General features: G+C 43.4%; 1 protein-coding gene across 2 annotated transcripts; it reads right to left on the reverse strand.

Moving 5' to 3' along the window:
• Positions 1-592: 592 nt before the first annotated feature.
• Positions 593-12,728, reverse strand: HAUS1 (HAUS augmin like complex subunit 1). Of its 2 annotated transcripts, none has more exons than XM_074932493.1 (9): positions 12,529-12,728; positions 10,005-10,179; positions 9,269-9,404; positions 7,516-7,650; positions 6,453-6,576; positions 5,601-5,666; positions 3,829-3,900; positions 1,902-1,949; positions 593-887 (listed from the first exon to the last, which is right to left on the reverse strand). In XM_074932493.1, exons 1-9 carry the CDS (start codon positions 12,637-12,639, stop codon positions 807-809), a joined length of 948 nt encoding a protein of 315 aa, XP_074788594.1. In that variant the 5' UTR covers positions 12,640-12,728; the 3' UTR covers positions 593-806. The 2 variants fall into 2 exon arrangements, with proteins under 2 accessions (XP_074788594.1, XP_074788593.1); XM_074932492.1 differs by having other exon boundaries at positions 12,525-12,728.
• Positions 12,729-16,362: the final 3,634 nt, after the last annotated feature.

Here is a 16,362-nt window from a genome sequence, read left to right on the forward strand (position 1 = left end):
GAAGGTAGACAGCCATCACCCATGCAAGAAAATCCCCTTTGTGGGCTGTCTTGGATGCTGTAGAGCTTTAGAAGGCAACAGGAACTACTACCCTGAGCCCTAGATCACAATTTCCATATCATTTGCTTTGATAAACCTATCAAATCCCTGCTGAAGATACTGAAGAAAAAGTTACTTTTCACTTCTGTTTCAAGAAAATACTCAAACTACATAGCACTCCAGACAAAAGCCTAGAACTCATCTTCACAAACTTGGCAAACATCAGACATGCTATGAGCGGAAAAAAAAATTACGTGTCCAGCAAGCCTGATATGACAAGAGCCAAAACAAGGGAGCAAAAGCCAACAATCTAGTAGATGTAAAGAGAGTGTGTCATCACCATACTTTCTCAAAGACTCCAGGAAAAAGTACAGTCCAGAGCCTGGACAGCGAAGAATAAAAAGAAAACCAGATTTCCTGATCAGTTCGATTCTATACGGTAATGGTTAATCAGATCCTGACAGGGACCTCTCCTGGTGAAGGTGCCATCTAGAGGCCACTTACAGGTGTGTACTGCATATGTAAAAAGAACTGATAGAGAAAACAGTTAGTTTGGGGGATATTTTATGAAAAATAGGTGACAATTACAAATAGAAGGCTACATGAACTACTAAAAATGAACATGCTTGCTGGAAGGTCCCAAGTGTGCCATCCAACAGCAAGAAGAGTAAGGCAGAAAGCTGCAGAAGTACAGTAAGAATTCCAAAAAGGTTTAGTAGTGCAAATAAATAGAAAACAGAAGTCAATCTTCTTCCACACAGGCCACTTCAGTGGAAAATTCTGCCGGGCTTTGGCAGCTCAAGACTCAGCATATCAATCTCCTTTGAGAATTCTGCCTCAACAGCATCCTAGCGAGAGAGAAAACCAAGAAGAATCAGTGATCAGGATACAGTTTTCTTATGTTCTTGTTAGACAAATGTAGCTACGATGATCTAACCTTGAGATATTATTAGCACTGATTAACCCAGATATCGAACCGGAAGCTCTCACTACTGCATATGGCAGTAGTCTCTGTAGACAACGGCAGAGAAATCTCCAAAGCAGCTCAGTCACCTTCAAACTGTACCCCAACGTGACACCAGACACCTCCAAGCTGAACGGGTACTCTCCAGAGGTGAGTATTCTGACCTGATAAAAGCCACAAGCTTACCTTCCCAGCTTGAATTTCTGAATCAAAATCAAGTGGCTTACCAACCTGAGTGGTCCCATCTGAAAATGTACAAATACTCTCAAACAACTGTGATTTTTTGATCACAGCTTTAAGACTTACCACTGACTACCCTGTGCTTTACCTGAGCGAGCAGACAGTAGCACAAAGAAATAAAGTCAGGTTTTAAGCTGAAACATGGCCCAGCTCACTCAGAAAAGCTACGTATGAACTTCCCAAATGGCTTTATAGGAATGTTTCCCAACAACTATGCCTGCAGACTAGACAAGTATGGATGAAATGGGCATTTCCTAGGGGAAGGTCCCCACTGCAGTCTACAAGGCAGCTCTTAAATAAAATACAGGCCCCCTCTGAGAGTTCAGGAGCAGCAAGGAAGGTTGTGGGACCAATGAGCTGCAACACAACCCAGTGAATAAGCATTCTGACAGGTGAAGCAGACAAAATCCAGAGGGATACAGATACCTAATCCCCACTGATACCACTATGCCCAGCTGCCTTTGTAGCTTAGATAACATTCCTCCACCAGTTCCTCCTACCAATATGCTCTGCTTCTGCCTTACCAGAGCAAAATCTCCCTTTAGAGATCATTGAGACTACAATCTGAGGTAGATGAATCCACAACCAATTAATATATATAGCTTCTTTTGGAATGACAGCAGTCATCTGTGAAATATATGTTAAAAAAAAATCTTACCAGTTCTTTTTTTACTTCTTCAATCTTCATGTCTACAAAGTAAGAATTCTGGTGAGAGAAAATGGCATAAAAATTAGTATTTCAGTTGGAAACACACAGTCCCTGCATCACTGCAAGAGTCTAATGATGTGCTGCAGGGGAATTCAGGTATAGTGAAATCAGTTTTGCATACACCCTTCATACATAAAAGGTACTGACATCAAAAGCCTAGCATCAGTTTGGTTTGGGCAATCACGTATTTTTCAAGAGTCTGGTATCGCCTAAAGTCTAAAAAAGCCTCCATTTTTAGCAATTTCCCAAACCTACCTATCAAAGAACTGGATTATAAACATATCCATGCAAGAATCTTTCAAAGCACAATAAGCTTGCAAGGATGAATCGTCCTCCCTCCTTCTGCCTGCACCAGAAGTGAGGCATTGGGGCTATCCTATCTCCACTGACAGCAAGATGGGAGGGAGGGGGGGAACTGGAGAACCTACTCCAATTGGAACATCCTGCTTCACTTGAGGAAAGCAGGTGGCTGGCTCTTGGAGTAAGATGGATTCAAAAGAGAAGCAGTCCCACCCCTCTCCCTTCATCCTTTTCTTTTAGGAGGGAGACAGCAGCAGTTGTGGAGGGTGATGTGTTGAGAGGCAGGAACTCGATGCAGGGGCTAAGGGGGTGAAGAGAGAAGCATGGCCCAGCAGAAAGGTCCCTTGTTCATAATGTGAGAGATCTGATTAACAGCAGTTTCTGTGTGATTTTGAACAGGTGGCTCTGTTTCTCTTGGACCTCTACACCCCATTTATAAAAACTGGAATAAATCCTTTTCACCTCTTTCACAGTCAGGTCTGAGGCTAGTTCTATTAAAGCCTGTGGGGTGCTCCAATGAGGAAGTAACAGGGGCCATATCAGGTAACTCAGATACAAAACTGTTAACTAGACAGTTACAACTACTTAATAAAACCAAAACCCACTCAACTATTCACACTCCATTTTTTGCTATTTCTCCCAAGTGACAGAAGTATTTAATACTGGTCTGTAAAAGCAATGGCAATCTTCCAAAGGAGACTGGAAATACTTGGGTTTGGTAGTCCCAAATATCACAATGGCAATGTACAGACATTATTATACAAAGCCAAGGCCTTCTGTTTCATGCACTAAAGCCTTGTTTACCCATGATTTCTTTAAGCCACTGTGAAGTTGTTCACAAAATAACCCTTAACTGAAACACTCTTTTGTAACAGGTGTTCTAATTTGAAAAGAGTAAAACTTTTTATAAAAGATGCTTCCCACAGCAGTAACTCCTAGCACAGGGACCAACAGTAACAGTAGCCAAAATATAAAATGAAGAAAAGATACACAGACAGGGGCTGTCAAAACTACTATTTAGTAACCTAAATGAGAAACTTGCATTTTCAGAGAGCTGAGTACCCAGCACCCTCAGGAGAAATCAAAGAAAATGATGGAGCAGCCAGTAGTCATACATGCTAGAGTACTTGTTTAGGGGACAACACCTACATCTGGCTATTTCATCATAATCATTCAAATCTTGCTCAGAGTTCCAACCTCTGCACAATGTGCTGTGTCCACCATATTGACAGCCTGATGACAGGTGTAGCCAATATATCGGTAAATCTCAAAAAAAAAGTTATACTAAGGAATTATGTTTTCTTCCACATTTGTCTAATTTCTAGCTAATTCACCTCGAGACTAAAGTCACCCAGAAAATCTGTGCATTCTGTTAGAACAAAGTTTGCCTGGTAAGCAAACTTAATTTCTTGGATTTGATTAATACATAGATAGCCTTCTGTTTAAGTCTTCTGTTCACATTGCTAACAGACCTATAGGACTGTCCACCAAAACCATCACAACAATACCCAGATTCTTAAGTCCATTCAAACTAATCTGATGGCAAATACAATATAAGATTGGAAAAAATAATTACAGGAGTTAAATCTAGGTAGGAGTCGAGTTTCCTCTTCAAAGACCCAGCTTCATCCTGCATTAGAGCCACCTTCTGCGAAGAGAGCAAGGCAGATTAGGTTATATAGTCTTACTTGTAGAAGTGATGTACATCAGTGAAACAGATCCACAGTTACCTACAGCATTTCAGAATTCATAGATATTGGCGACAGCTTTCATGATCTTTCTTAAAAACCATGGAAAACTAAAGATCTGCTATTCATTCAGTTATCAGTCACACCCAGTTCAAATTTTACACAGAAGTATCAATTAATTTTCCTTCGTTCTGAAGGAAATATACCTTTTCATACAGTTTCGTTTTAGATACCTTTTTGTACAGTATAACCACCTGATCTCACCTCCCTAAGAGGGGATTTCAAATGAGACTCCACCAGACATAGGACTGTCACTGTCAAGCTCACTGTAGGCCAGAGAGAGAGCTGAGCCCCAAGGAAGGGGACACATTCTCACGCCTATGGCTTCTGTATGAAAATAGTTTTGCAGGTGCAGCAGCAGAAAGTCTCCCCTTACAATTTGCACAGCTTTGCTCTGTTTACCAGGGAAATAATTTCTCTTTGGGGCTGAACACTGAGCACCTTCCACAGTCCTCAACTCTTTCAAAGTAAAAAACAATGCACTCCTAAAAGTAGTTTGTGCTGCCCAATTCATTGAGCTCTTGGCAAAGCAGATACAGAAGTGTCAGGGAGTCAAACCTGCCCTTATGCTCAGGTTTTAGAAGATGACAAGTCTAGAAAATTGCCTATGACTTTTGTATGTAAAATTCCAACAAATTATTTTTGGTTAGTACCGTTCTGAAACACTGTGCCATGTAAACACTGCCACCCAGTGCTGGTTCATGAGAACGACAACGTAAGAATCAGGAACCCTATTTTCACGGTTCTTGACTAACATACAGAAAAAGCTAGCAAAAGAAATGGGAAGAAAAATTAAGTTCTCATTATAGTAATAGCAAATAATATTAAAGCATGGGGAGTGCAGACAGAACAACACAAATACATGTTACATGTATACAAATGCTTCAGCATGAAGCTGGAAAATCTATAGTTAGTAACTCAAGGACTGTGCTTCTTCCTTTAACAAATTATCCCACTGGGCTTACAATGTAGCTGAAAAATGTTGTGTTTAAAGACACAAGAAAAAAAACCACACCATGGTTCAGAATTTGGGTTTCACTTGACCTCCTCTCCTTGCTCTGAAGTGTCAAAGCAGGTTTATTTCAAACAAACTTGAAAGAATCACCTGGGTCATACTATCAAGTAATTGCAATACACAGGTAGCCACAGAACAGCATACAGTCCACAGAATATCCACTGTGCTTGTAACATGGATCACACCTAGAAATTCTCTAGTAGGCTATATTCCCAATTACAGATGCATAAGGAAAAGAGAGGGGGAAAAAACAAAAGACAACCCAAAAAAAAGGATTCCAACTGTTTCCCTCAACCAGTTCAGAATGAAAGCTTCTTCCCAAGTCCAAAACAAGCCCATATCTAACCCCGAGGAACAGGTACCACTTCAGCACCTGCAGATGCTTCTCAGTTTCTGGGAGAGACAAATCCACCCAACACACCCTAGTTCAGAGGTATCCATCTACAGGATTTCTGTTTGTGCTTCTCCTTACTATTAGTATTTTTCCAGGTAACCAGATAGCAAACTACATCTCCTGAAGCCACCCCATAAACTAGCCTGGTCTGTACCACTGTAGAAACATCCCTCTTGTACCAAAAGACCCACCTTAGACAGGTTCACGAGTGACCCATGTGTCAGTGTTTGGTCCAACCCCCTGGCAGCAAGCTCCTTCTGCAAACAGAAAAGGGTTCATTCATAACTGATCACAAAATATAGCAGGAAGGAGAAAGATTTTACTAATTTCCCTAGGTTTCGATCTAAACAGGCAAACAAGAATGCAGTTTGTCAACAACAGAAATGTATGTTATTTGAAACACAGGTATAGCTGGTATATGAAATCAGCTGCTATTAAAATCTGTATCAACAAGTCTTTCCAGAAAACTACTGTGAGAAGAGCACATGACAAGGCTGGGAAGAGACTTCTCAGTAAGATGTTATTAACTCTTAATACAAGGTTTTCCATCTGGTATTTGTCAAGGTATTGGACAGCATCCAAGTGTGAAATAAAGCATTCACATGTCATTCATCAGTAGGAAAAGTGAACGAGAAGACAGCACAACTTCTGCCTTCTGTGTTTAATCATTCATTAATTTTAAAAAATGGCTATATTCAGAATGGTGACACAATTTACCTCAGTGGATCAGCTGCTCTACTGGTAGCTGTCTCTATACTCTTACATGACAGCACCTCACAATAAGCACAAGGCAATCCGAACTAAAACAGTTCTCGGTTAAAGAAGAGAAAGTGCCCCTTGCATTGTTCATGGGATGTCCTGGGGAGAGAGCATGAATACAGCAGGACAACTGAAGTGTAGTAACACGTCCTGTTAGTACAGGACCTCTGGTCCTAGAGTTTAGGAAGCTCCTGGGATGTCTCTGTAACTAGAATTTTGGGCCCAACCAACCATGACTAAGCCATCCCATCACAATGTCTTGTTAGAAAATCCTTTCCATCTACCTGAGCATCCTTGATCTCCAATTCTAAATGATAAGATTTCTTTTTCAGGAACGGCACATTCTGCGACCTCCTGTCAGCTTCAGCCTTTTCTACTTCTAGAAGTTCCATTACATTTTTAAGATCCCTTTAAAAAAGCACAAAAAGAAACAAACTTTTACATTCAACAAGATAACAGTATACAAATACTGCTTAATTATCTATGCTCAAGCTCTGTAATACAACCAACATGAGAAGGGAGAGAATGAAGAAAAACTTGCACTTCCCTGTGAGATTACCCAGTGGAAACATCTGGAGATGTTACATCCAGAGTCCTAAAGGCTAGGGAAAAAGTCCAAGGGGAAAGCCATCTGCATAAAAGCAGAATTCCCTGCATAACTTTCTAATTCAGTTAAGAGACCTGCTATGCAAACTAAACTTAAGATCACAGAGGGGGCCCATGGCAAACCTGCACAAAGCACATAGGTCTGGTACCTTTGCTATAAGCAGCACCAAAATTACAACTTTAAAAGACAAAACCAAGAAAATAATGAGACTGGAAGGGGGCTGTGGAGATCATCTAGGCCAATTCCTTCTCACGGCAGGGGTTGATTCTGCTACGCTTGGCAAAGCACTTCAGATTACATCCTCTAGGGAATAGACGATAAGATTTTTATTTTTTTTTTAAGTCTCTCACACACTAATTAAAGGAAATTCTTACCTGGGAACAGTTTTTGTTTTGCCTGGCTCCTTCACTCTGACTGCAGAGCCCAAGCTAAATGTGTTAAGAAAATGAGATTTGCCTTCAAACTCAGATGAAGGCAACTGGTGGAAGATGCCAGCCCACATCTGAAAACTGCCTGTAGACCATTTTTGATTTAAAATAATGGATTTAATGGTACCTCAAATCTCTTTTGATTACTGAATGTGTTCATAGCACATGGCTTTTGACACATACTTCCAAATACATGGATTAGAGAAAACCCTGAAAATTCAGTTATGCTTGTTAGTTATCACAACCAGTCTTCCACATTTCACAGATCAGCAGTATTGCTTACATCTTTCCCTTTTCTCATCCATTACTCACTCCTTTAACTTGTTTTCCAGCATCAGCACTTTAGTTAGTTTTTTCCTGAGGCTCCTCAATTCCAGTTCCATTTTTTTGTTTTTCAATTCTGTTGCATACAGCTCTGAAGACATGTCAGTGATGGCACAGAAGAAGCTGGTGAAAAGAGATTCAGTGGGAATGCACAGGAGTCAGCTCTCCTGAAACTCAGAATTATTATTATTTTCTCCACACTTTCTACAAATTACTTTTTTTTTTTCCCTCGTATTATGAAACATCAGATAACCGCCAGCTATTTTAAAGGAGAAAAGTAAATAAGTCACTAAGGATATTTGCTTCCCTTAACTAATAGACTTCATCTGGAAGGGGAAACAGCCCAGCAATTCAAGTAGGAGGAAGTGAACAAGACCTGGCACTCCAGTGAATATAACCACTGGGTTTGGTATGCTCAGATGCTCCCCTCCTAACTTGCCACACGGCCTTTGAGAGAAACTGTATTCAATCCCCAAAAACACATGTCTCCAAGACATACCCAGCAGTATTTTAATCTCTTCCTGTCTTGGTTTTGGCTGGGATAGAGTTAATTTTTTTTTAATCCTTCTTAGTAGCTGGAATAGTGCTGTGGATTCAGTATGGGATTTGATGTGAAAAGAACACTGATAAAGTACTGTTTTCAGTTGTTGCTAAGATATCAAGCACTTTTCAACTTCTCACATCCTGCCAGTGTGCAGGTACACAAGAAACTGGGAAGGAGCACAGCCAAAACAACAGATCCAAACTGTCCAAAGGAATATTCCATATCATATAGCAACATGCTCAGTATATAGATAAGAGTTGATTGGGAAGCTCACTCTAGCTTCCAGGATTGTGGTTCTCTGGGATCACTATCTGGGAATGGGCTCAGCATCAGTCAGCAGGTGGTGAGCAATCACATTGTGCATTACTCGTTTGTATTTTCTGTTATTTCTATTATTCCTATCATCATTATTATTTCAATAATTAAATTGGTTTTATGTCCACTTACAAGTCCCCTTACCCCTCCAACTCTCCTCCCCCACACCCTGGGGGTGGGTAAGCGAGCAGCTGTGTGGTGTCTGGCTGTCAGCCAGGCTTCAACCACAGTTCCTCTTGCCAAATGGTTCAAAGCAGCTTGACCCTCCAGTTCAGGAGAAGAGCCGTAAGAGCCAAGCTCCTGAACACTGCATAAAAATTTGATTCCAAGATAGATTTTGGCCCACCCTTCCTGCCAGTGCTCAGCACGAACGTGCTGTGTTATGGGTCAAAGCCAGGCTAGGGAGAGGGGCCCAGGAAGACCAAACTAACAGCTGCCATTTCTCTGTGGCTGAGAAAATCTTACATTAACTGATGTCAGAGAAGAGCAGGAAGAATGAGAAGCTGCGACTGAAAGAGCAGTTACAGTTCCCCAGTTCTTCCCTAAGCAGTATGAAACTTGCTCTAGCTTGTGCTACCTGACAAAACAGTCTGAGAGGCAGCATGCTGCAGCTGCTGACCACAAAAGCATGGGCAAAAAAAAAAAGAGGGATTTAACTCTGGTCGAGGTACTTCTCAGGCTTCAGAGCCTTCCTCTGCTGGAATAATCAGGAGTTAGAGCTTTCTGCTCAGTTCCTGTGTTCGCTAAAACTGCCCAAGGGGTGCAAAAGAAGGTGGACCAGTAAGATTGCTGGTGTGAAAGTCAAGTCTGAAACCACTGAACTGAAAAACCAGAGGGAAACAGCACAGACCACCGCCCCTGATGCACAGTGGGAAGAATTACCTGACAAGAGAAGTGTCCTTTGTTTCAAGTATCATTGCGCTGTCTACCAGGATACTGAGGTTGTTGGTGCCTTCCTTGGACAGATTGATTGGGGAAATACCCAGGGTTTCTAAGAGAACATCCTGGAAATATTTAGCTGGAAAACAAATACAACCCCAAATAGTAATTTTTTCATTACTGTTCTTTCAATGCTTAGATAGGACTCTCTTGTTTAACGTATGCTAAAAATGTATTATGGTCCCCTGAACCACTCACCTGCTCCAAAAAAAATACATTATCAAACACTGACTCTAGACAGCTTGAGTAGAATTTAATCACCTCACTGTTGTTTCAGATTCCTCAAGCGCTTTCCTTAACAGTGGATTAGCATCAGCTCAGACTTTTACATCAGCTGTAGGGTTGCTTCCCTCTCTATCCAGCCAATATTTCAATGCTGTGCTACTCAGTCCAGCAGGCTAGGGGTTTTAATAATTAATCTGCTTGTTCATATTTACAGCCTGCTCAAGACGGCTTAAAAAAATTGCTCTTTACCAACCTTATGTCACCATGAATTTTGCTGAAAGGCAAGTACGGGATGCACTGTAGTAAAAGCTATACCAGAACAAAAGTTTAGTTTATTCCAACTATTTTATATATATATATATATATATATATATGCTATACGATTTTAACAATCGTCAGGGTCACTAGGAAAAACTAACTTTGATGGAACTGAGAACCTGAGCTTCAGACATACCTTCTGCGTCATATTCTGTTGCCTTCTGCTTCATGTCCTCTATCAACAAAGACACATCCCTGTCTCTGGCTTCATTGTATTCTGCGAGATCATACAAGGTATCAACTGTCTGTGTATCCACTTCAAATGCTGGAACAGCCTCATCCCCATATATCTTCTTTAACCACGTAGTAACCTGCCAGAGAAGGGAAAAAAAAGAGTAAACCATCAAGTGAAACGACAGAAAATAGCTGATAGACGTAAGAAATGTAAAGTGCTGCAAGCTCTGCATTCCTAAAGAATAACTTCTACTACATCAGCTGAAACATGGGTGGGAAAAGGGGTGACAACTTTTTCACTTCTTCAAATATCCTCTGTAGTTTAGAAAACCATTTCCCTGTTAATCTCCCTCATTCCTCTGGACACCTGCTTATCTCCAGGTGACAGAATTTTATCTTTTTATTCACATGACCTGTTGTTTGCTACAGACCCACTAATGATCCAAGAGATGTTTAATAGGCAGGTGATGAAAACTGCATTAAAGCAGTGTGGGATAAAACTGCCCAACCCATGATCACTGGGAACTGTCTCTACAGGCTAGCGGGGGAGAAAAGGTTACTACAGTATGCAGGCATGAGCCCTGCAGAGCACAGTTTTTACCACTGATAATGTAAGAAATGGGAGAGATCAATGCAGTGCTCTCAGGTGGTATAGAAAGATTAGATTACGATTGATACTTGAACACATGGAAGTTCAACACCGAGATAACAAAATATCTAAAGCTATCTAAGAAACCTGATGGAAAAGGACCCAGCCTTATAACTTAAAAAGACATTTCTTTCCGCTATGTCCTTCTTTATGCATCCAGCATACCAACATCTCAGCTACATACACTGTACACAGCAAACGTCACCATTAAAAATTTTGGGGAGAAAACCATCAGGCCCTTAGAAGGAAACAATATTGATTATATGTAAATGAAAACTCTTTAATACTGCAAGAAAGCCAAGATTATGAACAAAGGATGAATTACATAGAATCATTCCATAGACTGGTTTGGATTGGAAGGGACTTTAAAGATCATCCAGTCCCACCCCCCCACCATGGGCACGGCCACCTTCCACCAGCCCAGGCTGCCCAAAGCCCCGTCCAACCTGGCCCTGAACCCTGCCAGGGAGGGGGCAGCCACAGCTTCTCTGGGCAGCCTGTGCCAGGGCCTCACCCCCCTCACAGGGAACAATTTCTTCCTAATACCTAATCTAAATCTAACTTATTTCAATTTAAAACCATTACCGCTCATCCTGTCCCTACCCCCTGATCCAGAGTCCCTCCCCCCGTTTCCACAGCCCCTTTCAGCCCTGGGAGGCCGCTCTAAGGTCTCCCCGGAGCCTTCTCTTCTCCAGCTGAACCCCCCAACTCTCCCAGCCTGTCCTCACAGGGGGGCTCCAGCCCCCCCAGCATCTCCGTGGCCTCCTCTGGCCCCGCTCCAGCAGGTCCGTGTCCTTCTGCTGTTGGTGCCCCAGAGCTGGACCCAGCCCTGCAGGGGGGTTTCCCAGAGCGGAGCAGAGGGGAGAATCCCCCCCTGGCCCTGTGCCCACCCTGCTCTGGGTGCAGCCCAGCACACGGGGCCTTTCTGGGCTGCCAGCGCACGGTGCTGGCTCACAAGCAGTTCTCCACCCCCCAACCCCCCCAAGTCCTTCTCCTGGGGGCTGCTCTCCAGCCACTTCTTGCCCAGCCTGGATTTGTGCTTGAGATCGCCCCGACCCATGGGCAGGACCTTGCCCTTGGCTTTGTTGAACTCCGTGAGGCTTACACATCCCTCCTCTCCAGCCTGTCCATGTCCCTCGGGATGGCACGTCCCTTCCCTCCAGCGTGTTGACAGCATCACACAGCTTAGTGTCATCAGTGAACTTACTGAGGGGGCCTCGATCCCACTGTCCATGTCACTGACAAAGATGTTTATTAAACAGTGCCAGTCCCAACACCAACCCCTGAGATATGCCACTCTCTCCAGTGAGAAAGATTTGAAAAGCAAAAGATCTTCATAATCCAGCATCTTAAACCAGCAGGAAGGTTATACTTAAAGGTCTGAGAGCTCAGACTGTTATCTAGTAGGTAGTAGTGGACAAACACAGATTTCGCTGATGAAAAATCCACCCAGCAACCACATCTCGCCTGTCCCCTAACCCTCAAAGGGGCAAGAAAACGACATGGGCTCCTTTCTAGAGTTAAACCGCGCACACCCGAGCGCCAGACGGACGGAGCGACAACGGCCAGGCCTCTGCAAAACCTTCAGCGCAACCATACGGATGCCCCGTGCGGAAGGACTGAGGAAGACACTCCCGGGAGAGCGGGACGAGGGCTCCGATAAAGCGCAGGCCCCCCCCGCCCCCCCCCCCCCCCGCTATGCCAGGCCGGCAGGGAGGGAGCAGGCACAGGGCAGCTGGGCCCGACCTAAAGCAGGATGGGGCCACGGCGTGTGCCCCCCCTCGCTCCCGGAAACCCCGCACCGTGAGAGCCGCGGCCCAGCCCGGCCGTTACCCGCCTGAGCTTCTCCTCCATAGAAGCAGCAACAGCCTCCGGGTCCGCATCCTGGTCCTGTTGCTGTCCTCCTTCTTGCTCTTCTTGTCCTCCTTCTTGTTGTTCTTCTTCCCATTCCTCCAGCTCTCCCTCTTCTCGGCCCAGCTCTTGCTCCCACCACCCCTCCACCTCCATGGCGGTCCCCGTCCCAGCTGCCCCCGCGCGCCGCGGGGCCTTATGGGATCGATAGGCCTGGGGGCGGGGCCCCGCAGGGCCCGGTTGCCAGGTTATAGATCTTGACACGCGGGAGAAAATAATTAAAAAAAAACCAAAAACAGTCCGATTCAACTAGCTGCAGTGAATGATTTCACCAAAGCGGATTTAAATGCCTTAAAAGTTTTGAAAGAATTTGCTTTCCCTTATACCTTTACATATTTTCAAGAAAATAGTCTTGAATCAGTAAAATGAGGGGGTTTCTTTTTTTGTTTTTAATGGAATTGTATATTTCATGTATTTTATAAGGCAAATTACAAATAAAGACCTATAAAACCCTCAATCGAAAAATGCATGAATCATATTTTAAGTTCCAGGGTAAAAATTGAAACCTGAATAGTTTGCATGTCACTGCTTACATAAATTCATATAAAAATTTAGCCCTTGTCAGAAAATGCACCGTAAAAACACATCTTCTGAGCAAACAATTCCAAGGCACCACCTTTCTTCAGTAACATAGCCAAAGTAAAAGGCACAAGACTTTAAATAGATTATTTAAATTTATGTGGGTTTCTTTTCAGGCAGTTTTAAAGAATTTTAAGTGGAAAGGAAACGGAATTAACGTTTATTAATGGAAATAATCGGCATGAGAAACACTGCTGAAGCATCATGTCTCACACAACACATGCCAAAATAGTTGTATTTTCACTTAACCTTTTCACTTAACCTTTTTAATTCCCAGAAACGCCTGCTGGGATCTCTGCTGTACTAACTTCTCTGGATTACCAGGGGCACATGACCACACTGTGCCTGGTCAAGTTTCAGCACTTTCTCTCCGCAGCAGACTAAATCCTACACCCTACATATGGGGCTTTTCTGCACTTGGGCCACAACAACCCCCAGCAGCGCTACAGGCCTGGGGAGGAGTGGCTGGAGAGCTGCCAGTCAGAGAGGGACCTGGGGGGTGATTGACAGCCGGCTGAACAGGAGCCAGCAGTGTGCCCAGGGGGCCAAGGAGGGCAATGGCATCCTGGCTTGTGTCAGCACTGGCGTGGCCAGCAGGGACAGGGAAGGGATCTGAGCCCTGGGCTCGGCACTGGGGAGGCCGCCCCTCGACTCCTGTGTTCAGTTTTGGGCCCCTCACCCCAAAAAGGCCATTGAATGACTCGAGCGTGGCCAGAGAAGGGCAACGGAGCTGGGGCAGGGTCTGGAGCACAGGTCTGCTGGGGAGCGGCTGGGGGAACTGGGGGGTTTAGTCTGGAGAAGAGGAGGCTGAGGGGAGACCTCCTGGCCCTCTACCTGAAGGGAGATTGCACAGAGCTGCGGATTAGTCTCTTTAATCAAGTAACAAGCAATAAGACAAGAGGGAATGGCCTCAAGCTGCCTAGGGCAGGGTCAGGCTGGCTCTGAGGAAGGATTTCTGTGCAGAAGGGGCTGTTGGGCGTTGGAATGGGCTGCCCAGGGCAGGGGGGAGTCCCCGGGATCCCTGGAGGGGTTGAAGAGTCGGGCTGAGCCAGCGCTGAGGGATCTGGGGGAGTTGGGAACGGTCAGGGTGAGGTTCATGGTTGGACCGGAGGAGCTTCAAGGGCTTTTCCAACCCAGATGATTCTGGGATTCTTCTGTTACCAGCAGCTGCTATGGGATGGGTGGACAGAAGCACAAGCACCCAGAGCTCCCAGAAAAGGGGGAACACCCTGCCCTGATGCCTACAAGCAGTTGGTGCCTGCAAGTTGAGGCCTGTAACAATTAGTGATAAGAGAAGCATTCCATTATACCTTAAATATTACCAAATCACAGAATCATCTTGGTTGGAAAAGACCTTGAAGATCATCCAGTTGATACTGAGAAATGATTACTTGTTTTGAGATTTATTTACTTATTTACTTATAGAAAACTGCTTAGCAACTTATTTACTTATTTATAGTAATTTATAGTATTTTAAAAAATATTGCCAAGAATCCTGCTTGCCCAGACTGTCCTGTGGAATTTTACCAAGGACTACTGTGTTCATCAAAACCACGCAGTTCACTGTGAAAATCTAGCAAGGATTACAATGTTCAGTAAAATATTATACTTTTGTTCTTGAGTAACAGGTGGCTCTAACTAGTTGGAATTTTGCTAGTGAGTAAATATAGCCATATACGAATGGTAGAAGTTCTATTGGTTCTCTTAGATAAGATAGAAAGTAAACTGTCTGAAAAACACGTTATTCAAGGAATTGGCCAAGAGAATCTGTGCATGCTCCATGGAATAAAACAAAGTGAGAAAGACTACGAGCCTTCCTCCCAAATAACCACCGAAGACGATCACCAGGAGGCAATGAGCAGCTGCAAAAATGACATAAACTGTTGACATCAGCCTAACTAACCCAGCCTTACTCATGCATATGTATGTTTGTGTTGTGTAATCCAATGAATATGGATAGTCACACTCCATAAGTTTTTGGTAAAATGTGCAGGGGGGGTGCAAGCTTTGTGGAGAGATCCCCTTGCACCCCGGCGCTGGAGTAAACATACCTGCTGTATAACTCTATTCATAGAGTTGTAGAGTCTTTTTTTTTTTCCCGCGAATCACAGTCCAACCATTAACCTAACAGACTGTTCTCAACTCCACTGTCACCAAAAACCGGGATAAAAACTTATCGACACCAATGTGATGTAGACAAGCAGACACTTCTTTATTGACGGCCGGACATGTAGGGGAGTGCTCTCACCAACAACACGTGCCAAGCACCAGAATCACACACCTTATACAGAACTTACTCATACATATTCATTAAGTACCCATACATACAATCTCCAAGAAATTATTAACATATTCTCCTCCTATTTCTGATTCTGCGCAGTAGAGGTTAGAAATGTCCAGAAATGGGTCTGGGGTGTAATGTGAGTAGGTGGTCCATGAGTCGTGGTCGCGATCTCCCCCTGCCGGAATTACCTTCTGCTTAAGGACACAGTTTTCTTGGCAGGTACCTGCAAGCTGTTACAGTTACCGCCCTCAGTTCCCATTGATCCTGGACCTTGACACCTACTTGCATTTGTCTAGTCCTATACATGCATTATAAATCAGTTTACAAATCACCTTGTGTTTGGTTACCTAGGTTCTAACCGTTCCTACTAAACAATTATGACCAATCCCTTTGGCCTTGGTACGGGGCTGTACAGGGGATTTTAGAGTAGCAGTCGGTTGTTAGATTCAAAATACAATAAATGGGAAATGATTTTTACTAAAATATCTCTTAATTCTATACTTATATTAAAATTAAACACAATTTAATTTCACTTCATAATAAAATCAGTAACATTTCCCCCCTTTGAAAGTGTTGAAAATCATTTCAATACTTTCATCCTTTTATTCATTTTCATCTTTGAAGCCAAAGTTTGTCTTGCCAGATGATGGTGGTGGTGGGCTGGAGTCTGGTGGCATAGTGGGTACTTCTCTCATAATTCTATAATGTATTGGAAGCCTATTAGTAAACTGTCTTTTAAGACAGGCATACACCAACATAATCATCAAAAGGACAATTAGTAGCAAAAATAGAGTTTTGATTAGGGATTTCAGCCAAGAGCTCAAGTTCCATCCTAATCCACTAAAAATTTTTCCTAGCCAATATTCTGACATATCTTCTCGAATTGTTTTTTTTGTT

Source organism: Athene noctua, chromosome Z (assembly GCF_965140245.1).
Source record: "Athene noctua chromosome Z, bAthNoc1.hap1.1, whole genome shotgun sequence".
In the NCBI taxonomy this organism is placed as follows: domain Eukaryota; kingdom Metazoa; phylum Chordata; class Aves; order Strigiformes; family Strigidae; genus Athene; species Athene noctua.